The sequence below is a fragment of the Apus apus genome, chromosome 3 (genome assembly GCF_020740795.1).
Source record: "Apus apus isolate bApuApu2 chromosome 3, bApuApu2.pri.cur, whole genome shotgun sequence".
Lineage (NCBI taxonomy): Eukaryota > Metazoa > Chordata > Aves > Apodiformes > Apodidae > Apus > Apus apus.
This window is the reverse complement of record NC_067284.1, coordinates 7396045-7419469: the sequence shown is the minus strand read 5'-3', so window position 1 is coordinate 7419469 and position 23425 is coordinate 7396045. Positions and strand designations below refer to the sequence as shown.

At 39.8% G+C, this 23425-nt stretch overlaps 1 protein-coding gene across 3 annotated transcripts in view; it reads right to left on the bottom strand.

The window, feature by feature from the left end:
• Positions 1-23425, bottom strand: part of FBXL4 (F-box and leucine rich repeat protein 4) — a 62282-nt gene that overhangs the window by 9014 nt on the left and 29843 nt on the right. For all 3 annotated transcript variants that reach the window (XM_051614279.1, XM_051614281.1, XM_051614280.1), the window contains 3 exons: positions 20113-20326; positions 11561-11632; positions 10073-10385 (listed from right to left, as the gene is read on the bottom strand). In XM_051614279.1, coding sequence (XP_051470239.1) covers positions 10073-10385; positions 11561-11632; positions 20113-20326 — 599 coding nt within the window. The remainder of the gene's footprint in view (positions 1-10072; positions 10386-11560; positions 11633-20112; positions 20327-23425) is intronic.

Below are 23425 nucleotides of genomic sequence, written 5' to 3'. Positions count from 1 at the left end.
TGACCAGATGCTAGGCTTTGGAAGCAAGCAACACAGCAGGCTATACTCATGCTCTCCCGACTCTCCTGCTGCCCACACTGCCCAGCACAGCACATGAGCTGTTGTGGGCTGCTCCAACCCCAAACCCATCTGCAAGGCTCCTAGGACCCTACAGTGGGAGTGTGGGAATGACACACATGCAGGGGTAGCTGTTCAACAGACTGCCAATCAGATCTATATGTACTCTAACTGGAACACAAACCACACTATTTATCCCTGCTAAAAACGTGACCACAGCAACTGAACTTCCAAGTGCCTGACATGGGGTCCGATCAAGCACAGGATTCATGCAGAAATCAAACAGGTGTTTGTAAGCATGGATCCACAAACCCATGGTAGCTCATGGAAATCTAGTCAGTACAGTCAGTGGTGCTCAGCACGTGATTCAGCTGACAGAGCACTGGGACACAACTCCATTGCCTGAAGTGCCTAGTGCCCCTTGGGCTTCCTTACACTGTGCAGGACACCCACACAGAGCTGGCAGGCAGAATGCTGCACCCAGAGGAGGAGAGCCATGCCTTATTGGAACAGCTGGAAGCCAAGCAGGTTGCTCTGGGCAAGTGAACCAAGACTGGATGTCTAAATTGGGCTAAATTGCTTATCAAGCTCTCCTGGCTCTAAAAAGAGTGTATACATCCAACATGACTGCAGCCTCCTGCTGGCAGACACTGCAACAGACACAGCTCCATCTTGAGCTGAACTACAGCCCAAAAGGCCATCTAGTCCAGGATCTTGTTTATGGCCAGGGACAATAACTCTTACTGAAAAAAAAACACCAAACAAAATTTATTAAACAACAACAAAAAGCACAAGATTAGATATTTAAAGCATCTTTTGCCTTTCACTGGTGGATCTTCTCAACTACCAAAAATTATGAGTTTAGGGATTTCCAAAGCTGCTTTTAATGAATGCTACTACTTTTCTGAAGTACTTATGGCCTCTCCACCTGAGTTCTATAGTTTAACCATACAATGTAACAAAAAACACAATAAATCAGCCCTAAACCCAATGCCTATTAATGGCAATACTTAAGGGGCAAGGAATCATAAAGAAGCTATGAGAGGCAACTCCCAGTTCACTATTTCCACATGATTCATAATCCTATGGACATCTCTTCATTCCCTCAAACCTGTTTGGTTTCTAGACTCCTGTATCTCAGATGGCCCCTGTTGTCTTTTTTCTGCACTAATTTAATACTTTTGAAATTGGATGACCAGAACTGTACAGTGCACTGAGCACGAAGTAACTGTATAATGAGGTCTTCTGGTGTTTTCTCCCTTTCTTTCCCAAGAAATCCTAACCTGTTTGTCTGTTAAGAGTGAAGCTGAGCAATGAGCTAATATTTCCCAAGAACTGTCTGCGGGATCACTTTCTTACAAAACAATAACAAATATAAAGCCACCTTCCATATGCTTAGTTAATGTTACTTTGTCTCACGTGATTACTTTGCACTGGATGGAACAATTTTCCTCCTGCTTTATCATCTGTTTACTAAGAACCATAAGATCATTCTGCCATTTTTCAGCATTACATTCTTCAGCTTAAGATTTTTCTACCCTGAATAACTGTGCATTACCCTCGGGTACAGCACTATTCACCCCTTTGTCTGGATGACTTATAAACTTATAAATAGATCAGTACAGACCACAGAAGGGATGTTACTTCACTGTGAAAAGAGATGATACATTCTTATCCTCTGTTGTCCATCTTTGAAATACTCATTAAAACCCCAGAGAACAGCTAAGTTACAAAAAGCAGAACAACCTTAGCTAAAGCTTTGGAAAAGCCAATCCTCTATGGACTGCACCAGTGCTCACCTGCACTAAGGACTCCAAAGAACCCTCAAACAGGAGAGGCAAAGCTGTACTATCCTCACAGGGATGCAGCTCTTCTTCAAAATATCAAAATGGCCTTCATGTCTCTGACTGACTGACTTTCTTATGCTTGCAACTGCTTTACACAGAGTGAATAGCAACCTTACTGTTTTGTTGCTTCTGACCTGCACCCTTTACGGAAGATCATGCCATGCTTGTAACCCTTCATTCCTCTAGTGCTGAGGCTGATTTAAGTCACACATCAGCCACCAGAAATAAAGTTTCCACAGCTCTGGATGTGACCTCATTTAGAACTCCTGCACAAATACCATTTATTCCTAACAATTTATTATTGCTCAATGTATTGATTTGCTTAAAAGCTTTCTGCATTGGCATTCCAATTTAAGGCAGCTTTCTGGGCTAATCTCCTGCCCGGAGAGAATAGCTCTGATGTAGGAGCCTCCTTGATCCCTTTTGCCATGAACACTAATGGACAAACGACAGTTTTTCTGCAATGGACTTCTTGTTCCTGATTGATCCTTCATATCTGGAGTATCTAACAACCTCAGTAGCTCTCCTGAAATCGTCTTCAAACGTATCTGAAATGAAGCTTTAGCATTTACCTTTAACAGATGGTTCCTTAGTATCTCATAGTGCCTTACTGCAATTTTGTTTCACTTTTCTAGAGTTCACCTTCTTCTCTGAACAGGCCTCATTCCCAGAAATATACCTCTAGTTTTAGCAGTCTCCTGTACTCTTCTTCTAAAGCAAGAGGGTATCTAAGTCTGGTCTTTATTTCTGTGGTAGGCTCTTGGATTAGTTGCTTTGATAAATCATTTAACACTACCTGAAAACAACATTTGTTATGATGCCCCTGAATTTTACCTCAACCATGCAAAGGTAATCAAAGCTTGTCATCATTACAGTGATTTTTAACTCCCTTATCATTATATAATCCCTGTCACCACAACTGTCTGGTGGTTGATGTAACAACCTGTTCCTGTAGCCACACACAGAAATTCCATAATATCCTTTAGTTATATCCCTCACTTGACCATAATTTTACCATAGTACTACTGTCCTATTAGGATCTGCTCTGCCACTCCAACCAAAACCCCATTAACACCACGTTATACTACGCAACATTTTTCCACCAAGCCTTAAAATTGCTACTGCATCAGCACCTTCATTTAAAACCAGAAACCAGTCTTGTTTATACATCATCGCTTTTCAGCTCCAAGATCCAAAAGTGCCCTTCTAAAAAAATGCTAGATCTAGATGCCTAGCCACAGATTTTTTTTTGTGTAGGACTCTCTTCATTCCTTTCTACCTGAACTTCAACAGTTCTCCTACCGTTTCATCAAAGACTAAGTTTTTAAATGGATTTGTAACTAAGGCTACCATCCCAAATTGCAAGATTTACTGCACCTGTTTCTTTTTCCCCCTCCCAGACTTAAAATTTTATATTAGGAAATAACTTGATCTAAAAGCTAAGGAGGCCAGCAATCTGGTTGGGGTTTGGTTATTCACATGACAGGCAAACGTCTGTATTCTTACTTTTATTTATACACTGTGCAATTAGTGATGTAGCTTTTTATAAACCAAATTCAAAAGCATTTTATATATGTGATGCAGCACTTTTGCTTTTGAAAGACTGACAAATGTATCCTGCTAGTTAGCTATAGAGTTCATTTTCCTAGAGTTTGGAAGCTTCTGGACCTTTTTTATGTACTATAACTTCTCCTACATGGACTAACCAGCCATTTCTCAGAATAAATCCATAACTGGTATGATAAAATATGCTATTTGATTTAATAAAAATGCTATGGTCTGGAAAAATCACCTGGTATCACCTTTGTAAATGATACTTCTCTGTAATTATTTATTTGCTAGAATAATTATGCTTATTAACTCTACATTATTTCATATTTATCTATCACAGATCCAAGTCTTCAAATTCTAGAGCTGTTCAGGAGACCTGTGTATGATGGCTGTCAAAACTGCCAGAGCCCCAGTTCCTAGGCAAGGGATAACTACACACCAAATATTTAAGAGTAGAGACCCTGAAGATAACTAGCACTCTTCCCTCCAATGTTCTTACTTTTCCTCTCCTCCCCTACACCAGCCAGACTAGCCTTTTATTCTTTACATTTTATTCAATCTATTGCACACAACTCAAATTCTAAATTCTAACACGCTACACGTTTTCAGGTTTGAATTGACTAACTACATGTTGATGGTCTCAAGACAAAGCTGAACATTTTGACAGCTGACAAGGGGGCAGTTGGGTTTTCTGTTGCTCAGAAAGGTGTGGGAGGTGTTGGTATGTAGACAGGAATACAGGAATTTTGCAGTAACAAAAGTGTCTGCTTTTCATTACTCTTTTTGTGAAGGACAGAGGCAGTCAGGACTTTTGGGAACAAGGTTAAGGATGTGGACAGGCTGGAGAGGGTCCAGAGAAGGGCCACAAGGATGATCAGAGGACTGGAGAACCTGCCATATGAGGAGAGGCTGAGAAAGCTGGGTTTGTTCAGCCTTGAGAAGAAAAAGCTTTGGGGAGACCTTATTACCAAGTTTCAGTACTTAAAGGGTGGCAGCCAAGAAGATGGAGACTCCCTATTTACAGGAAGTCACATGAAAAAGACAAGGGGCAATGGGCACAAGTTGAGAGATTCCAACTGAACATAAGTGGTAAATTTTTCACCATGAGGACAGTCAAACATTGGAATAATCTCCCAAGGGAAGTGGTAGATTCCCCCTCATTGGACAGTTTTCAGTCTCAGCTTGATAGCTGCTGATCCTTCTCATATAAACTATAGTAGTACCTAGAAATGTTGGACCAGATGATCCTTGAGGTCCCTTCCAACCTGGCATTCTATGATTTGGCACTGTCTCCCACATCATCCTCACTGCTAAACTGAAGAAGTGTGGTCTGGATGATTGGGTAGTGAGGTGGATTGAGAACTGGTTGAAGGAAAGAAGTCAGAAAGTTGTGGTCAATGGGAGTGAGTCCAGTTGGAGGCCTGTATCTGGTGGAGTCACCCAGAGGTCAGTTCTGGGACCAGTTCTATTAAGTATTTTCATCAATAACCTGGATGAGGGAATAAGAGTGTACCCTCAGCAAGTTTGCTGATGACACCAAACTGGGAAAGGTGGCTGACACACCAGAAGGCTGTGCTGCCATTCAGTGAGACCTAGACAGGCTGGAGAGTTGGGTGGGGAGAAATTTAATGAAATACAACGAGGGCAGCTGTAGAGTCTTGCATCTGGGGAAGAACAACCCCATGTGCCTGGTTGGGGATTGACCTGCTGGAGAGCAGTGTAGGGGAAAGGGACCTGGGGGTCCTGGTGGACAGAAGGATGTCCATGAACCAGCAATGTTCCCTTGTGACCAAGAAGCAAATGGCATCCTGGGGTGTATTAGAAAGGGTGTGGTTAGTAGGTTCTTCTCCCCCTCTATTCTGCTTTGATGAGGCCACATCTGGAATATTGTGTCCAGTTCTAGGCCCCTCAGTTCAAGGACAGGGAACTGCTTGAAAGAGTCCAGTGCAGAGCCACAAAGATACTGAAGGGAGTGGAACATCTCCCTTATGGGGAAAGGCTGAGGGAGCTGGGTCTCTTTAGCTTGGAGGAGACTGAGGAGCAACCTCATCAATGTTTACAAAAATGTTAAGGGCAGTGTCTGGAGGACAGAGCCAGGCTTTTTTCAGTGATATCCAGTGAAAGGACAAGGGGCAGTGGGAGCAAACTGGAACATAGGAAGTTCCACGTAAACATGAGAAAAAACTTATTTACTGTCAGAGTGACAGAGCACTGGGACAGGCTGCCCAGAGAGGTCGTGGAGTCTCCCTCACTGGAGACATTCAAAACCCGCCTGGACATGTTCCTGTGTGATGTGCTCTGAGTGATCCTGCTCTGGCAGGGGGGTTGGACTGGATGATCTCTCAAGGTCCCTTCCAACCCCTAAGATTCTGTGATTCTGGGATTCTACTGCAGGGTGGAAACCTGCCATGTCAGTCAGTGGAAAAGATGTGGGCAGACAAGGAAATGATACTTGTAAGCAGGCAGCTTAGTATGTAATGGATAAAAGAAAGCTCAGAACTAAAACGTCAAGAAGCACACCCTCGTGTACTCAACACGCTTACATCATTCTTCCTCTTCTAAACTATTACAATACAATAGATATGGATCCAACCCATGATTTATTTTTGTAAACTGACATTTACTTTATGAAGTATGTTTTACACACCACACCAACACAGCCACCCACCAAACAATGTTGTACATGGGCCAATAACTTTATGGAGTCCTTGAAAACTGCAATTTGCATCTTCTATGGAGCCCTGTGATCCTGTAACAAAGTCATTGCCAAACAATAATGGAGAGACTGAAGATTGGCAGCAAGCCACAGGACCTACCCCTAAAAACAGCATCCAGGGTATATATAACATCTATTTTCTAACATTTAAATGAATCCTGAAGCTATTGTGGTGATAAATAATCTACACCTGAAACAAGAGGTTTTCCCTGGTAAGTTCATGAGGTCTAACAAACGCAGAGATAAACTAGTCCAGTATTGCCAGCTCTGGAGACTGCAAGGTAAGACATTCTGATCCCTACTTAGTTAAGTGCCTGCATATAGCAAGACCCCTCAAACTCTTACACAGCTTTGCTGAAGTAAAAGAAGTTCCCTTATGATCATGCACTGTTAACCTAGCAAAAACACTTCTACACCTTTCACAATCCATGTACAAGTCAGACATTTCTGTACCTGGAAGATGACAAAGGGTAGAAGCACATGATTTTTAAGGTCCCTTCCAACCCAAACCATTCTATGATTCTATGATATAATGACAGCACCTCTCGTTCATTCACATCTAACAACTTCAGACCTGCTGTCATAACTCTTCAAAAGCACAAAAGCATATTAAGCATTTATAAACTTACAGTAACAGGATGGCCCTACATCAGCTGCCAAAAGTTAGACCACACAGGTTTATGACTTTCTTGGTACTCCTACATTGTGAGAGACTCGCGCTTTGTTTCAGACAACAGCAACTTCTGCACTTACATGGGAACACCTGGCAACACTACCTCCAGATGACCCGATGTTGTTGTACTTGACAACTCTTTCTTTTAACCACACACTGTAATGGCTCCCATACTCAGACAAAGAAATGAACACACTGTCCCTGTTGTTGCTAAAAAACCTGGGTAATTTCTTCACGTGTATCACCCTGCACTGACTCCTTTACAGCAGAAGACAGCCTTACCCCCCCCAACTAAGCATTCCTCTGAAGGAAGAAAGTGAGGTCTGGAAGGTGGGTATTTAGGGGTTTGGTAACATTTTGCAGATAAATGACCCGGGTATCCTCTGGAGAGCACCTATCTGAACCCAGAATACCATCTCACTGGGAAAGGTTGACACAAATCCACTTGGCTCAGGAATACTAGTAAGCACCCAGGGAACAGAACAAATTTCTCTTCCACGTTCATGCCATTTTTCCACAAAATCATCAGTAAGATGTTAAACTGAATCCAAACGTGAATTCAAATGCTGCAGGAGAATTGTTGCAACAAACCTTCACTGCCAGCAGAGAGGCAACAGAAGCAGCAGATTATCCATAGGCTCAACACAGCCACACTACTCATGGGACAGCCTCTGCTGTAGTGAAGAGGCCAGAACACTTTGTGGGCAGACACAATGCTCTTGTGACAGAAATGCATGGAAGTGGGTGGTCAGGAGAACGTATGTGTTCATGAAAGGCTTAATTCACTATGCTCTGTGAAAATGTTCATGTCTGAATAGGGAAATGGGCCCTTCATCATCTAGCTACGAAGCAGATTTCCTTAAGGATATAGAAAACATATTGCCTCCTGTGGACATATGCATCAAGCCTCTACAATTTGTACAAGGTGGAGGTAAGGGTTTATCTGTTCATCCTCCTTTCCCACGTTGGTCAGAAGGCAACTTTCCTAGAGCTGAGTAAAACCAAACTTCATGATAGAAGAGTGTACCAGCAGCTATACAGGAGTGACAATCTGAACACATATAGTACATGTTTTCTGACAAGACATGCTGGTAGCCTTAAACTTGTTTGAAAAATTATTCAAGTTGAGGGCACTCAGTTCCTTCTAGCACCTCTTTCAACCTAAATGTAATACTTTCATTAAAATTACTAAGTATTAAGAATAGACAGTACTATTGCTTTCTTCCCTTTAATTTGCATCTTTCTGTTTCAACCAACCCTGTGAAAATAAGTCAGTAAAAGCATGAAAAAATTTCTCCCACCTTGATATCACAAATACTGTTGTTCTATAATACTTAAAAAACCCCTCATATTCCAACATATAAAGAATAAATTCAGTATCATGTAAAACCACATTTTTAAAAGACCTTACTCAGGAGTCCAAAGTATATTTACTTCAGATTTCTAAAAATATTTTAAACTACAGAAGCTGAAGAGAATTAGAAACTTAAAATTTGCCATGCTTTTTGCCCCATATCACTTCCTGCACACCTTAGTAGAAAGTTCACTTTAAGTTTTGCTGTTAATTACCTTTTCCTCTTTATTGAATCAAATTTGTTTCCTGGTAAAAATGACAAAGAAATTCAATATACTAATACTGAATATTGGTTTATCTGTATTGTGTAAAAGCAGAAACCTGCCTATTGATCAAAGGTTCACACCATAAATATACTTTGTGATACTCCACTAAAACAACAAACAAAAGCAGAAAGAAGGAAAAGCTGGACCTTCTGATAATCAAAAGATATTAAGTTAAAAACCTATTAGTCATGAAACTAAAAGTTATTGGAAAAATAACGCACTTGAATCTTAGTTTAAACAATTCATACTAAGCAGTCAAATTACATGGTATAAATTCATTGGATTCTAAGTCAGAAATTTACTCACTGCAGTTGAGCAAAACATCCCTCCATATTTTTTTTTGGTATATGCTAAACCATAGTTTTAATAAATATTTATTTAAAAACATGTCTAGAAACAGTTCTAGGCCTGAATGAATCAGAATTCAAGATCTGGAGATCCTGTTGGGGATTTCCAGGTGGGTTTCCCCTTCGAAAGGGCTGTTCGTTGTGATCAGTATATGGTAAAGATTAAGAATACATGGGACAAAACGGAAGAAAGGTGGGTAGAAAAGTGAAGATGATTGATTAAATAGCTGACCTTGCAAAGTACTTTCTGTTGGCAATATGCTCTTAAAATGTGGAGGAACACACCAAGAGATGTATATACAATCACTTCTGGTTATATTTAAAATATGAAAAGGCATAATGATTAATATTTCACTTAATTGGAAAAACAGCTTCTCCAGCAAATTCTGACCAATGCTGGGTGCCTAAGAAACCTTATACAAACCCACAGGTTTGTGTGTATGTGTGTTTTAGAACCATTCGGACACAGACATAATTGGGTACATCTTGAAATCACGTGTTTTTACTATAAATTATTCTGTCATTATCTATATCGTCAATTAAGCCATTTAGTGAATGCATGTGAAAAGTTGTGAACAGCTTAGTTCAGCTTGGACATCTGTACATTGTAATTAGCTGAGATGGTCTCTGAAGAGCTCTGCTGGGTATGTTGTACTGCAGTGTTTGAATGCTGCAAAATCTGCTTTCTCTTGTGTCTTAGGGAGAACTCAGTTATCTCCACAGAATCTTAAATTTTGCAAACCCCTCATGTACAGGCCCTTAAAAATTACTTTTTTAAACAGACCTAACCAAAAGGCATTAGATTAAATGTGGGATTTGCCTAGCTTCGAGGTAGCTTGGGGTTTTTTCTAATGTTCTGATACTTTCTTGCTGAAGATGGGGTGATCCATTTGGGTTGGGATGTTGGAGGCTGCGAGTCTGGCTGTGCCCCTCCTGGGCACCCACCGCAGAACACAAGAGCTGGAGTTAGAAAAGGGTTATAGGATTGCACATTAAACCCAGGACATCATCAGTAAGGCCTCTACTGGCTGGACTGGTACCCAAATGCTCAAGTTACTCGTGGTTAGCCTTTAATTTTTTTAAAGGCGTTTTAAGCATTGGACTTGGAAGAGTTAGGTTAACAGTTAGACTTGACGATCTTATAGGTCTTTTCCAACCAGAACGATTCTGTGATTCCGTGTTTTGTCTTAGGGACTCCTTTTTAATTGCAAGGCTTTTGAGACACAGTAAGAAATGCACCAGCAGTTCCCCATTTTCTTACCCAATATATCCAGCTGCCGTAAATGGGTGCAATTAGCAGCAAGCTCCTCGATGTCTGTGTCACACACGGACCTGTTGGCCGTAAGAAAGAGCTTCTGCAGGTTTGGGAGTTTACGTGCAAGGTTTGTGAAACAGCCTGTACTGCTCTGTAACGTAGGGCACCAGCCAAGATCAAGTTCTTCCAGAAGCTGGCAGCCTGAAGCTAGTTCTGCTATTCCACTTTCAGTTATGTTTTTACATCTCCACAAATCCAGACTGCGAAGCTTTTTGCATTTTGCTCCCATCATGCTTGCTATAAGATCATAGTCTTCAATCTGCAAGGAAAGCAAACACTTTGTCATGTATACCATCTTCCCAGACATAAATAGGTGTTTCAAGATTTGCTCGCTAACACACCTACAGATCTGTCTTGAGCATCTGAGATTCCTAAAGAGCTCTGAAACTTAACTGCAGAGTACAGTGAGGCCTACTTTTACAGAAGACCCCCCCCCCCCAAATAATTTCTATCAATTCCCAGTTTTTAAATTTGCTTCAATCTAAAGATAACTGAAAATGCAGTTGAAAGTTTAATTTTCTTAGAAAACCTATTCTTCTTATTGTACAGTTGTTCTTCCTTCAAAAGGTGATTAAAGCAGCTTTTATGACCATAGGCATGGCCACCATGAACACACAGAGATTGTGCTTATTTCCATTCTAGGTTGATCAGTTGCTGCATCTCTGTCTTATTAATAACCTTGGGCAAGCCATAGGGACTATCTGGGACAGGGACTGAAACAGGGTCCCCCTACACAGACAGAAGCAATGAAATCCACTATCAAAAACTGTAGGAAACACATGGTCACAGTGCCTTCTTCTTTAGTCCATAAGTCAAAGCAGGGAAGGCTGAGCCAGTTCTGCTTTGTCACTTGCTTCTTGAACAAGGAGTGTCAGCTAAGTCTCCCTGATGAGTGATCTGGGAGGTCTACCACCAAGGACAGCAGCAAACCAGCATCCCACTACAGACACCTCAGCCACACACATGCAATATAGCTCAGACGAGAGCCCTGCAGGAATCACTACTGTCCCTGGATTCTCCTTCAAATCAGTGAATGCACCCAGCAAGTCTGCAGCTCAAACAGCTCTTGCTGAAAGTATTTCTCTCACGGTTATTCCTGCAGGGTCAGACACAAGTCTTAGTCTGCTGGGAATGAGGATTTGGTCTGAATATAAATGTATTGAACATGTTTGGAAAGAAAAAGTGACGATGGAATGCCCCAAAATTTAGAAAGAGGCAGAACCATGAGGAACCCTACAAGCTATGTTTTAGGCCTACTAAACTAGTAGGTAACTCTTAACTATATGACCAACGTGCATTCACCTCGGACCTCTCAGGAGAATATAATGTCAACTTAGCATTTAACATGTCTTTGTGAAATATAAACCTAGGTCTAGCCCCAAAGCAAACACGCACACAAGCACACCCAACCCCCATCACGGAGTAAGTACTCACCATGACACAGCTGCCCAGGCTGAGGTGCTGCAGCTCCGAGCAGAAGTTCAGAATATTGAGCAGGGCTGTTTGCTGCCACGGGGGAACCCATCAGAAGGAAATAAGGAAAGTGAAACAAAGAGAAGAGGTCAATTAGACATTAAAGGCTGTCACCACATTTTCTGAAATACAGCTCAAAACTCCGTTACAGACACCACAAATGCCACTTAATGAGTCCCTGGGTACTCTACCCATTGATTGGCTTACAGCAATGGTAATTGTTACAAACCTTTATGCAAGTCACTTTGGATGTGGTTTTGCATTGCCCTGAAGATACCTACACACCCATGACCTATCTGCTCAGTTCCCACAGGAAAGCTGCTGGCAAGTTCAAACAACAGGCAAGGCCAGCCCAAAACCACAGAGGGCTGGTGGCACAGCAGAGGAAGAGGGGAGGCTCTGACATTCGCTGATCAGTTGCAGCCTGACGGAACTGCCAATAGAGCTGCGCAGCGTCAGGACCGAGCTGGTGACTTTAATGTCAAAGGAGTCTCTGTGCTGACAAGGATGCTGACAACCATTGAGCACCTGTCACTACTAGCATGCAGACCGAAACAGATATAATGTGTATTTTACAGTCATGTTCCTGCCATTTACTATGGCCATTCTTTCCAGAAAGTACTGCACATTGCTCAGCCTGAAATTGGACTGGAACATCAGATGCATCTCACAAAGCATAGAGCAGGCAGCTGTTCTGTTCCACAAGAAGGGAAACGTCACGGGTTTTTGTTTGTTTCTGAGATACAAAAAAGACTCTTCTGCCTTGTCTGTAGCCATATTTTGTTTTGTAGTTGGAAACACACACAGTGTAGTCTGGGATTCCCATCACAAATAGCTGTGCACCATACTTAACACATTCACCACTTCATTAGGATTTCATCATCTGTATGATGATTAAGTATTAACATATTAACAACAAAAGTCTGCGGATGTCTACAGTATATATAACAGTTTCTAACAAGAAGTCCAAACAATATAGATATGAGACAAAATAATCTACTGCTAGTTAGTTGCATTCCCACAAGAAAACTAGTCAACACTATTTGCTGACTATTTTACAACAATACTAGTCATGGATATTATCATTTATATATATATATTTTTAAATAGAAATGCGTGACAGTAAAATGCTTTCTTTAGTTTCCTCAGTTTATTATATTCCTTGGCAGGAACATGATCCTTTGTCATATCACCATGAAGAAATATCTGCTCCCTTGCACTGAAAGGCTGGCAGACACAGAAGGGGAACATAGCATGGGGTATTCATGAAGACCATTTCAGACATCTAATTTAGGTGCCTCCAGGGAGCAATTAGAAACACCCAACACTTGACATATATGGAACACAAGCTTCTGACTTGGCCTTCTAAGATTTGATTTCCCAAAGGCAGCCTAAAAGTAGATGCTATGAGTAGTCCTTCCTCACGTATAACTTTGCAGAGGTCTTACAAAGCCACTGCCTGCTTGCTTGACTTTCATTCATGTTTTTAAAGAAAAAGCTAGCTAGGGAATTAAACACAAGAGAATTAAAAAGTGACTATTAAAGAGGTAATACTTGAGAACATTTTAAAGCTAGCAAATGTGCAAATATCCAGTACATTTTAAATAATGTACTTATTAAGCAAATGCTTCATTTGGATCATTAAACCTGAATAAACGAGTCACTCCAACAGAATGAGACATAACCTTTCCTGTTTAATTCAGTGAAAGCTATGAGCTTCAGAACCTAGTCAGGTGCACAAATTAAAAGCAAAGTCCCCAGACTCCTCTCTACAAATCTTAAATACCAGAGCTAAATAAATCAGTCTCTGACTGCACACACAGTTCTAAACAGGGTTTCTGCAAGTATTCAGGCAACTCCATGGGAAAGATTAATACCTTGATGCATTCCACCTTAGTTCTTAGTTCCAGTTTACAGACTGGAATTTAAACAGTGACCAGAAAGGACTGGAAGCAGCAGTTTCTTTCCATAAGTGACACAAACAGTGCAAAACTGAACAGGAATTCTGAACGGCTCATAGGATGCAAGATCAATTCCATACTTCCTCTTCTTCAGAGAGGGGTGGAATAGGTAGGAAGACTAATATTCATAGTTACCTTGATCAGATAGCTTAGCTACTTCTGTTGACTTGAAAAGGAATTTGATGCATCCCACAGAATACCTTTTTCAGTCCTTCCTGTATTTATGTGCATTGACTCCACATTTTCAGATGTCTTTTCTCAACCTATAAAACCTACAGTATTATTTTCACCAATTATTATGAAAATCCCAAATAATTGTTTAAAAGCACTAGGAATTTGGGTACTTAACTGCAGTACTTTTTCAACATTAATCATGCTTCAGTCAATTGAGAATCCAGGTGGCAAAGGACATGAAAACAGGAGAGAATGGCAGCTCACAGAATCCATATGCACTACACATAGAAGGATTATCATTGTAATAACCTGTTTCAAGCCATCTGTCAGTACAATTCAACCCTCTGACTTGCAATACAAGACGAGTAATAATACACAAAGTTAAGCAAAGGAGAAGAGGAAGGCAATCACCCCACCCTGAAGCTGTAACACACCAAACTTGAGATGTTAGAGTGTTTTACAACAGGAGTTGAGAGGCAACCTAAATTCTGGATCAGCATGCCTTAACATGGGAGTTTCATTTTATTTTCTCAGACAAGCAGAGACAGTCAAATCAAAGACTACCCAGGTAACATTGTTCTTGAGCCCAGTAGCCAAGACATGTATAGTTTGGAGATCTTTTGAGTTTTCCCTGAGCCAAAGGTAAGATCTGGCATTGTAACTGCTACCCTTTATGCAGACTGAGAAAAGAGCAGAGTGGATTATTTAAAACAAACAAACAAAAAAACCACACATACACAAAACACCAGAAAACCCCACCCAGGAAACAAAGGTAAGAATTATTTTGTCTTTGTGGAGTAATCATAGAATCACAGCATGGCTTGGGTTGGAAGGGACCTCAAAGATCATCTAGTTCCAACCCCGCTGGATGGGCAGGGACACTAGACCAGGTTGCTTAAAGCCCCATCCAACCTGGCCTTGAAGACTTCCAGGGATGGAGCAACCACAGCTTCCCTGGGCAACCTGTGCCAGTGTCTCACCATCCTCACACTAAATAATTTAATCCTAGTGTCTAACCTAAATCTTCCCTCTTCCAGTTTTAAGCCATTTCCCCTTGTCCTCTCACTACACACCCTCGTAAACAGTCCCTCCCCAGCTTTCCTGTAGCCCCTTCAGGTACTGGAAGGCCACTATAAGGTCTCTCCGGATCCTCCTCTTCTCCAGACTGAACAGCCCCAACTCTCTCAGCCTGTCTTCATTGCAGAGCTGCTCCAGCCCTCAGATCATCTTTGTGGCCCTTCTCTGGACTCGCTCCAGGAGCTCCATGTCATTTAGGAAGAACAAGATACCTATGTAGGCCCAGACTGAGGTAATAACTGAAGATCTCCAATAATTTACTTCACAGAAATGCCTGCACATGATGTAGGAGTCAGTCTCTTTTACACCTTCTCAAATGATGTCTGCAGAAGGGGATAATCCCCCCACCCTGCCCTTTATCCAGAAGGCATCATGTAAATACACTTGTGACTGTGGTAATAGAGACATTAGCATAATTTTCATTTACAGATTAAAAATAAATATGGCAGCAACATTTTTCCTCCACAGTATAAGCTGGCACTAGAACTGGAAGTTTATTCTCCCTCAAGCATCCATCAGCTATCACCTCGGAAGAAACAACATGGAAAGAAACATTATAAAAAAGGGGAGAACTGGGATATCCTTTTTAAAAATCAGCACACCCCCCAATGTACTTGGATTATTGGACATTTTTGAGATTAAGAACTGGACAGTGATAAAACTTTTGCCTCCTAAACTTTATGAGACTGGCTTAAAAAGAGATGCACTATGAACACCCTTATGGGCATCAGGTAAGAGAGAACAAGAGTACACGAAAATGAAGGTGGAATGAACCTTATTACTGAGTGCAGATGTTACCTTTCAAAAGTCAAAATACTTGCCTCCTCACAGACAGATGCAGTGTAATTTGCAAGCTTGTATTCAGGATGTACAGGGGCACCTTTTTGTTCTCTACAGCTATTTGGCAGTGCTAGGGACACAGCAGGGACTGGGACACAGCAACACAGCAATTACTGAATTAATTCAATGAAAGTAATAGTCTCTGTAGTTAATTCAATTACTGTATTTTGGTTTTGCTTCATTTGGTCAAATTATCCCCTCCCTTATGTCTGCAAATCTATTTTACACCTTTGTTCTTCCCTCTCACTCTTCACATTACAAGCTGAAATGACTAAATTCAGCCCTATGAGTCTGACATGGGATCAGAAGAGACCATCAAGGCCCTGTATTGCATGATTACTTGTCACCAGCTCAACCTCCTTCCAAGAAACCACTTCCCAGCTAGAGGCTTTTACTTTTTTTTCCCCACTATTTGTTGCAACTATTAATCCTGAAGATTTGTACTCAACTCAGTGAAATTTCATCCAAGCTGAAAAACCTCAGAAAACAGCACTCAGAAGTACAACAGGTTATTTCTGAAAACCCTGTAGAACAATTTTATGGCAGCATTAACGCTTTCATTGCTCAGGGTATAAGTAAACAAAGAGCTGTCACATTTACTGCTAAGGAACTTTGGAATCTTTTTTGTACCTAAAATTTCCAGCATTCTCTCTTACAGCTGCCCAAGTTCCAAATTTGCTCTTGCTCAAAGGTATCAGAGATAAAATTTATCAATGAAACACTTGCTTTAGAATTTGTGCAAAAAAGTCCTTTGTCCACTGTAATTCTGCTTACATTTAGTTCTTTTTGTATTTCAATTACAATTGTAATACAAACTTTAAAAACCTTCTTCTTTGCACGCTATAAAGAATGCAGAACATCATGCAATATGAAGTATTTAATCTTACATTTGAATTTACAGTCAGCTATACAGAGACTGTCAAGTTCTCCTACTGTAATTGTGGCTGTGGGTTCTTTAAATACATTTTTGGCTGCATTATTTATAGAGATGGAATACTGCACGATAAGCATTCAATCAAGATAATATTCATGCTGTAACCATAAAGATGTGCATTGCCAATTACTAGATGTGCATTGCCAATTACTATATACAATAATACCTCCATTGTTCATTGTATTCTTCAAACATATCAATGCCAACAAGTGCTTAAATTATGCTTTGAATATGCTCTCAATTAATAAATATTAAGGAGTCGTGTATCAGTAAATACCAAAACCACCAAAATCCCACAAGTATAATAGTGGTTTTGAGTTAGGAGAAATTACATCTATAAGATGTTGAGATGTTTCTTCAAAGCAAGTTACTTTTTTTTTGTTTATACATATGTATTGTATTTGAGTATGTATATTTGTATACACATAGATATGTATAAAAATACACAAAATCAAAACAACCCTTAAGCATGAAACCTTTAATATTGAACTTAAAGCACTGGAAAGATGAGCTGCAGAGAGTAGGGAAGTACAGCAATGCAGGACAGTTCTGGTGGTTTGTTGGGGGTTTTTTTTGCTTTTGTTTCTGGAAGTCACTGGCCTTTCCTTCTTTAAACACAGTGGCTGGAATAATTCAAGGGTGTCAGAAGGTTCAATTCAGAGGTTTGAAATTGATTCTGTACACAGAAACTTGCACTCCGTAAGTCAAGGAAATAACATTATATGTGGCCTTAAGAATCAGCAGGGTTTGGACCAAAGACCATAAACTTCTCCAGATGGTACAGTTATCTTCCAAAATAGCAGTGCAGTAAGCAGCAGAACACCACAACAGCACATTTCAGTCAGAACTTCACTTAAAAATTTGCTCTTTCATTACAGCCTATGAGAATATTTTAAAATACAAATCCTACTCAAAGAAAACAGCAAAAATAACAAGAAACTGTCATAAACAATTGCCCGGATGATTACATAATAAGTTGTAACATTTATTAAGTTTCTGTTTAGCTCAGGTTTGTTTTTTCTGTACCTAACAAATAAAAAGCATTAACAACAGTCAGTTTTCTGCAGACTGTTTTCTCAGAATTTATCCATTAGTGTCATGGTAAACACATAAACAGGAAAAGTAAAAAAAAAAAAAAAAAATATATATTTTTTTAAAAAAAATCAAGTGCTAAAAGCATTTTCTCTTTTTTAGCATTAAAAAACAAACAAACAAAAAGGCAAGAGCACTGAAATACATAGTAAGGAAATCCTACACCTGGGCAGGTACATGAGAGTTTGTTTTGTTTAATCAAAATATCATCTCTTTTATCAAAATATTAATACTGTGCTCTATAAAGTGCAAAACCAGAAACAACTTTATCACATACTGACAAAAAGGACAGAGAATATTTATCCCATATCCTATGCTATTTCATCACCTGCCCAAATTCACAACCAAAAGAATTAAGTTGTGCATTTTCAACAGAAACTGACAACTGTGAAATAGGAAAATGACCCTTTTATCACTGGTATCACAAATAACATGCAGAGGGGCTCTCCTTTAAAAGTCTATTAGAGCTCTCAGTCCTATTTTGGTTTTCCTGTTCTCTTTAGTGTTGCCCCTTTTTAAAAATATTCTTTTGCTTTAATAATTCCACTTAAGGGTTTACCTTGATCACCTTTAGCAATGAATTACTAGACTCTTTTACAGTCATAAAAGGCAGTCTCACTCCTCATTTGATCTAATTTTACTATGCATCAATCTCAGTGACTGCCTCTAATTGGGCAGTAAGATACATACAAAGAAAATTACAATAATCCATTGGAAATCTCATTTTGGATAAGTTTTTCCCTACTCGCTTCAATACGCAGAGCAACTACCACACCATAGGAAATTGCTAAGGGGCACTGGTTCCATGGTGACTGCCTGCACACCCCACAGCAAATGCCAGTCACCCCATGTAGGTTACCCTCTAACCTAACAACTTTGCATTACTAAATCACTGTTAGAGAGAGCCTGCCAGACCTGGGACACAAACCTACATGTGATTTACACAAAAAGGACAAGATGCAACTAACTTTGAAGCACGTGTGTTAGGTGTGAGCCACTTAGAAGTGAAATAAAGTGTCCCTTGGACATCTAGGACACAGAACCTACCATTTCAGCTTCAGTTCTATTACATTACAGCCTAACATCCCACACAATCCAGTGTCATAACCTCACTTCCATGTACCAAAAGCAGAAGCAACACAATAAAACTCTTCTTAAAATGTCTAACCTAGAACTAAAAGCTAGAAAAAAAAAAAAAAAGAGACAAGTTCTTCCTCCCATTCTGTAGATCTACTTCAGCAGCAGCTTTTGCAACAAGAGAAGCCCAAGTATTAGAGCTTCCATGTGAACCAGATAAATAAGTTTATAATATATAGTGATGTAGCTAGTGAGAAGGAATGGAATTTGTTCCAATTCAAACTGCTGAATTTACTAGGATACAACTTTTATAAAACCTAGTAAACTATAACAATCAGCTGTAGCATGTAAAACTATTCAGTCTTAGGAGATGTGTTGCAGCACACAGTAAGAACTCCAATTCAGGCAGAGGAGTAACTGCAGAAAGAAGTAATTTTACACTGTAAATTAAAAGTATTTAAAAAAACAACTGTATTCCATGTCTCAAATACTGCTAATATACAAGGACAGTAGGAATCTAGTAATTAGCAAGCCATTCTAAGGGAGAGAATGTTGAGAATTACAGTTACTAAACATGATAATTTCCCAATTATATTGCCAAATACAGTCTGTTTGGAGTACTCTTCAGAACAACAGAAAAGCTTCCATATTTGTGATTTCACTACACTGCTTAAAACAGCTGGTGAAAAGTCACCAATCTTCCATGCAGGCTTTTTATTTATTTTTGTTAAATCCAGAAGCCATTTTTAAAATAAAGAAATCCTATGTTTTTTTAAACTACCTTTGAATTTTCTGAATTTACCCTTGAATCATGAAATCACGGAATTGTCAGAGTTGGAAGGGACCTCTAGAGATGATCTAGTCCAACTCCCCTGCTAAAGCAGGATCCCCTGGAGCACATGCCACAGGACTGCATCCAGGTAGGTCTTGAATATCTTCAGAGAAGGGGACTCCACAACCTCCCTGGGCACCCTGTTCCAGTGCTCTGTCACCCTCACCATAAATAAGTTTTTCCTCATATTTAAGTGGAACTTCCTCCATTCCAGCTTGTGCCCATTGCCCCTCATTCTGTCACTGGGAACTACTGAGCAGAGTCTGTCTCCATCCTCTTTGCACCCACCCTTAGATACTTATAGGCATTCATAAGGTCTCCCCTCAGCTTTCTTTTCTCCAGACTAAACAGTCCCAGCTCCCTCAGCCTTTCCTCGTAAGAGAGATGCTCCAATCCCCTAGTTATCCCTGTTGAACTGACATGCAAAAAATTCACTTAATTAATGAAAAAATTAAAAATAAAAAAAGACAACTTTACCGGGATTCAAGGTATTTCTTGTAAAGGTTACAAAAATATTTCTTCCTACCTCCACTTTTGTTCGGTAGAGAACGAGACGCTTTAGGCTGCCCACTTTGGCTATGTGGTTGAAAGCCTGAGGTGGTATTTTATCACATGATGAGAGATTTAACTCCTGCAGATTTGGACACATTTCAGTAATAACCTCCAAGCATGTTTCATTGAGGAAGTGGCCACAAGACAACTCCAGACGTACTAATTCAGAGCCACAAACTTTCAAGAACCTGTAAAAAAATACATTTTAAGCGACAATTCAATGCTTGCAGGTGGGAGTCTAAATACTGTCAAAATCTTAAGCATGTAAACCAGGACAATGAGAAGCCCACAGATCACAGCTACAGATCACAGCTCAGTTAACTCACAGAAAACACCATTAAGTTAAAGTAAATTCATCATAAGCACTCTGAATAAGTTGCTTCTGAATTAAATCTGTACAAATCCAGAAGAGACCAGATCAATTAGGTGTTAAGAGAGCAGTATTAAAAAAACAAAGGCAGTCTGAGAGACAAGGCTGCTTCATCAACATTAACTTGATCCTGTACATAACCTAGGTATTATACAATGATTTGTACAAAGGAATCTTTGACTACATTTTCAGAACACAGCTATATAATGCTGTACACAGCATAAGGAGGCTAATGTCACTTAAGCAGTCTTAGAAAACAATCCTACCTTGAAAACAAATTGCAAAAGAATCACTGGGAGTGAGAAAGGTACAGAGGCAGCATTTTATTAAATTAACATCACTCTTGAAAACTCTGTTTCTGTTGACAAAGTTGGGACATGGTTTTTTCCTGCCATTTACTCTGAGACAATGGAGCAAAGTACAACACAGAATGTTTGAAATGCTTTTAAACGGTCCCCAAAGCCAAATTTGATAACTACCCCTAAGTTTCCACCAGTTATTTTGTATTCTATTTACCTCACAAACATCTACAAGTGTAAGTGTAAGGTTAAACAAATACTTTTAAATGGATGAAATATTGAGAAGAAGTATTCTAAGACAGCCAGAAAAATATATAATTCCTTTCATTAACAAAGAAGTAAAAATTAACACTTTGTAGCAGCTATAGAACACAGATTCCTAAGGATTACTTCATATGAGTTTTACTGGAATTATACAAATTCAAGATATTACAAGAGAAAATATCAAAAATTCCAGAACTTTTATGGTCTCAGCATGAACTGGACCTTGCACCAGAAAGTCAAGTTCTATTATATCTCATCCAAGCTTTTAAAAAATGTAAGCTTATGCCCCTTTTTATTGCAAATATGACCTTCAAACTGTAAATCAATCACTAGGCTTGTAAGTTTGATATTTAATAGGAAAATAACTCCCACATATTTGCCTTGAATTTGTTATACTGTAATAGTTTCTCCAGTAGAAAAAGGTAAATTCTTAACCTATGGGCTGCAATGAGTTCCCCTTGTTACTTCCTAGAAAAAAGGAGCTACTTGTGAGAAAGTATGAATTAGTATCTCAAAATAAGTATTCTGATCTGCTCTATTATCAGTTCTATCCTACAAAAACCTTCATGCAGGCACAGCAGTTTTAGGTTCTGACACTTTCACTACCAAGTCAGAATTACTTCACGGGTGTCCTGATACAAATTGATAGAAATGCCAGAGAGACAAGAGGCTCCTGCTTGCACAAACTCCTATTGCTACAATGAAACTGGTATTAGTCTTCTAAGACTTCGCTCCGGTCAACACTTCGGACAAAATAGCTGCTGGTCTTAAAATCAAACACCCTAAGGGAGACATTCTGCAATGACACAAATGCTAGCACAGGACTTGAAGTCCATCTTTCAAGATCCAAGTTATCAAACCTTCTCCTTTCCTTATTTTTTTCCTTACTTACTCCAGTCATACTTGTCATTCATCATCAACTTTCTTTATTCCTTTCATCTTGCACATTACACAGCCTTAAATAGGGAGGGGAAAGGAGATCCCAGGATGGCATCGGCATCCCTGGAGGCTTTCAAGAATCATGTGAAACCTTGACTGGCCTGATCTAGTGTTGGGGACACTGACACCTCAAGTGGGAACTTGGAGTAGATGACCTTCAGAGGTCCCTAATATCCAACATTTCTATGAGCCTATGCAAACAGAAACAAAGAGAGGGTCCGAGATGTGAAAGGGGAGACATAAACCCCAGCACTGCAGGCGTTTTGCCAAGTACGGTCTTCAAATCTACTCTTCCACTATTTTTGCCTAATTCTGAAGTCCCTCTTTAGAATCTATTTTAGCTTGCGAAATCAGAGTTTAATTAAACACCAAAAGCTTATTTGCTGTTTTCATATTAGGCACAGTGAATCCACCTAGACTGGTAACCTTTCTTATGAGAGTGTCAGAGCTAAAATTCCACAATTCACAACTAGCATCAAGTATTTAAAGTTTAAACTGCTAGTTTAGACTAGCAACAGAGTTCAACACTGCTGTGGAGAAACACAAGATGCAGATACCCTAGAAATTAGAGCAGAGACATATGGATGCATTGCTGATTACCAATTAACCAATTCCTCTATTTACTGAGTGTTTTAACAATACATTCACACAGCTTCTTTCATCAACAAGCGATCAGGTTTTGTTTGAATGCTGGTATTTTCCACAAAGCCTTGTCAATCACCACTCATTATACCTCTAGATTTTATTTTGCTAGTGGATAAATATTTTATGAATTACTGCATTATAATAATGGATGTTAGGTTAACTGCTATAAAATTTAACAGGGCGTGGCTGTTATAAGTGCTGGAACAGATCAATGCTTTTCTCCTTCTAGGACTAAGAGAAGGTAACATTACCAGGTCAGGGAAACACATAGTGAAACCTGTAGACTTGGAGAACTCCAGGCTCACCAGGCTGAGGAGCTATTATCCTCATAGCATTTTATTTAAATACATTACTCTTGAAACACACAGGCAGCACAAACACAGAAATACCAATGAGCACTGCACTTCATGGCTTCGCTGTCTTTTTGGAAAAGGTTATTTAGGAGACATTAAACACAAAGGCAAAGGGCATAAGGGACATGCAGGAGGGTACAAGAACAGGCTGACAGGCATAAAGACATGAACAGAAACAGGAGGAGGAATCTGAGGAAGTCACCAACCAGCACAGGTTAGAGAACATTAGTGAGAACTGCAGAGTTCTCTGAAGAATCAAGGCACCCCAATCTTTGTACTTGACAGGCTGCTCAGGACAGAGTTTTTTATCTTTCTACATGGATCTCCAAAGCCATATAGCAAGGTAGAAAACTGTTTCTCATGCTTTCAGAATAAATATGGCATAACCTTCATACTTCTGAGACTTAACAGACATTG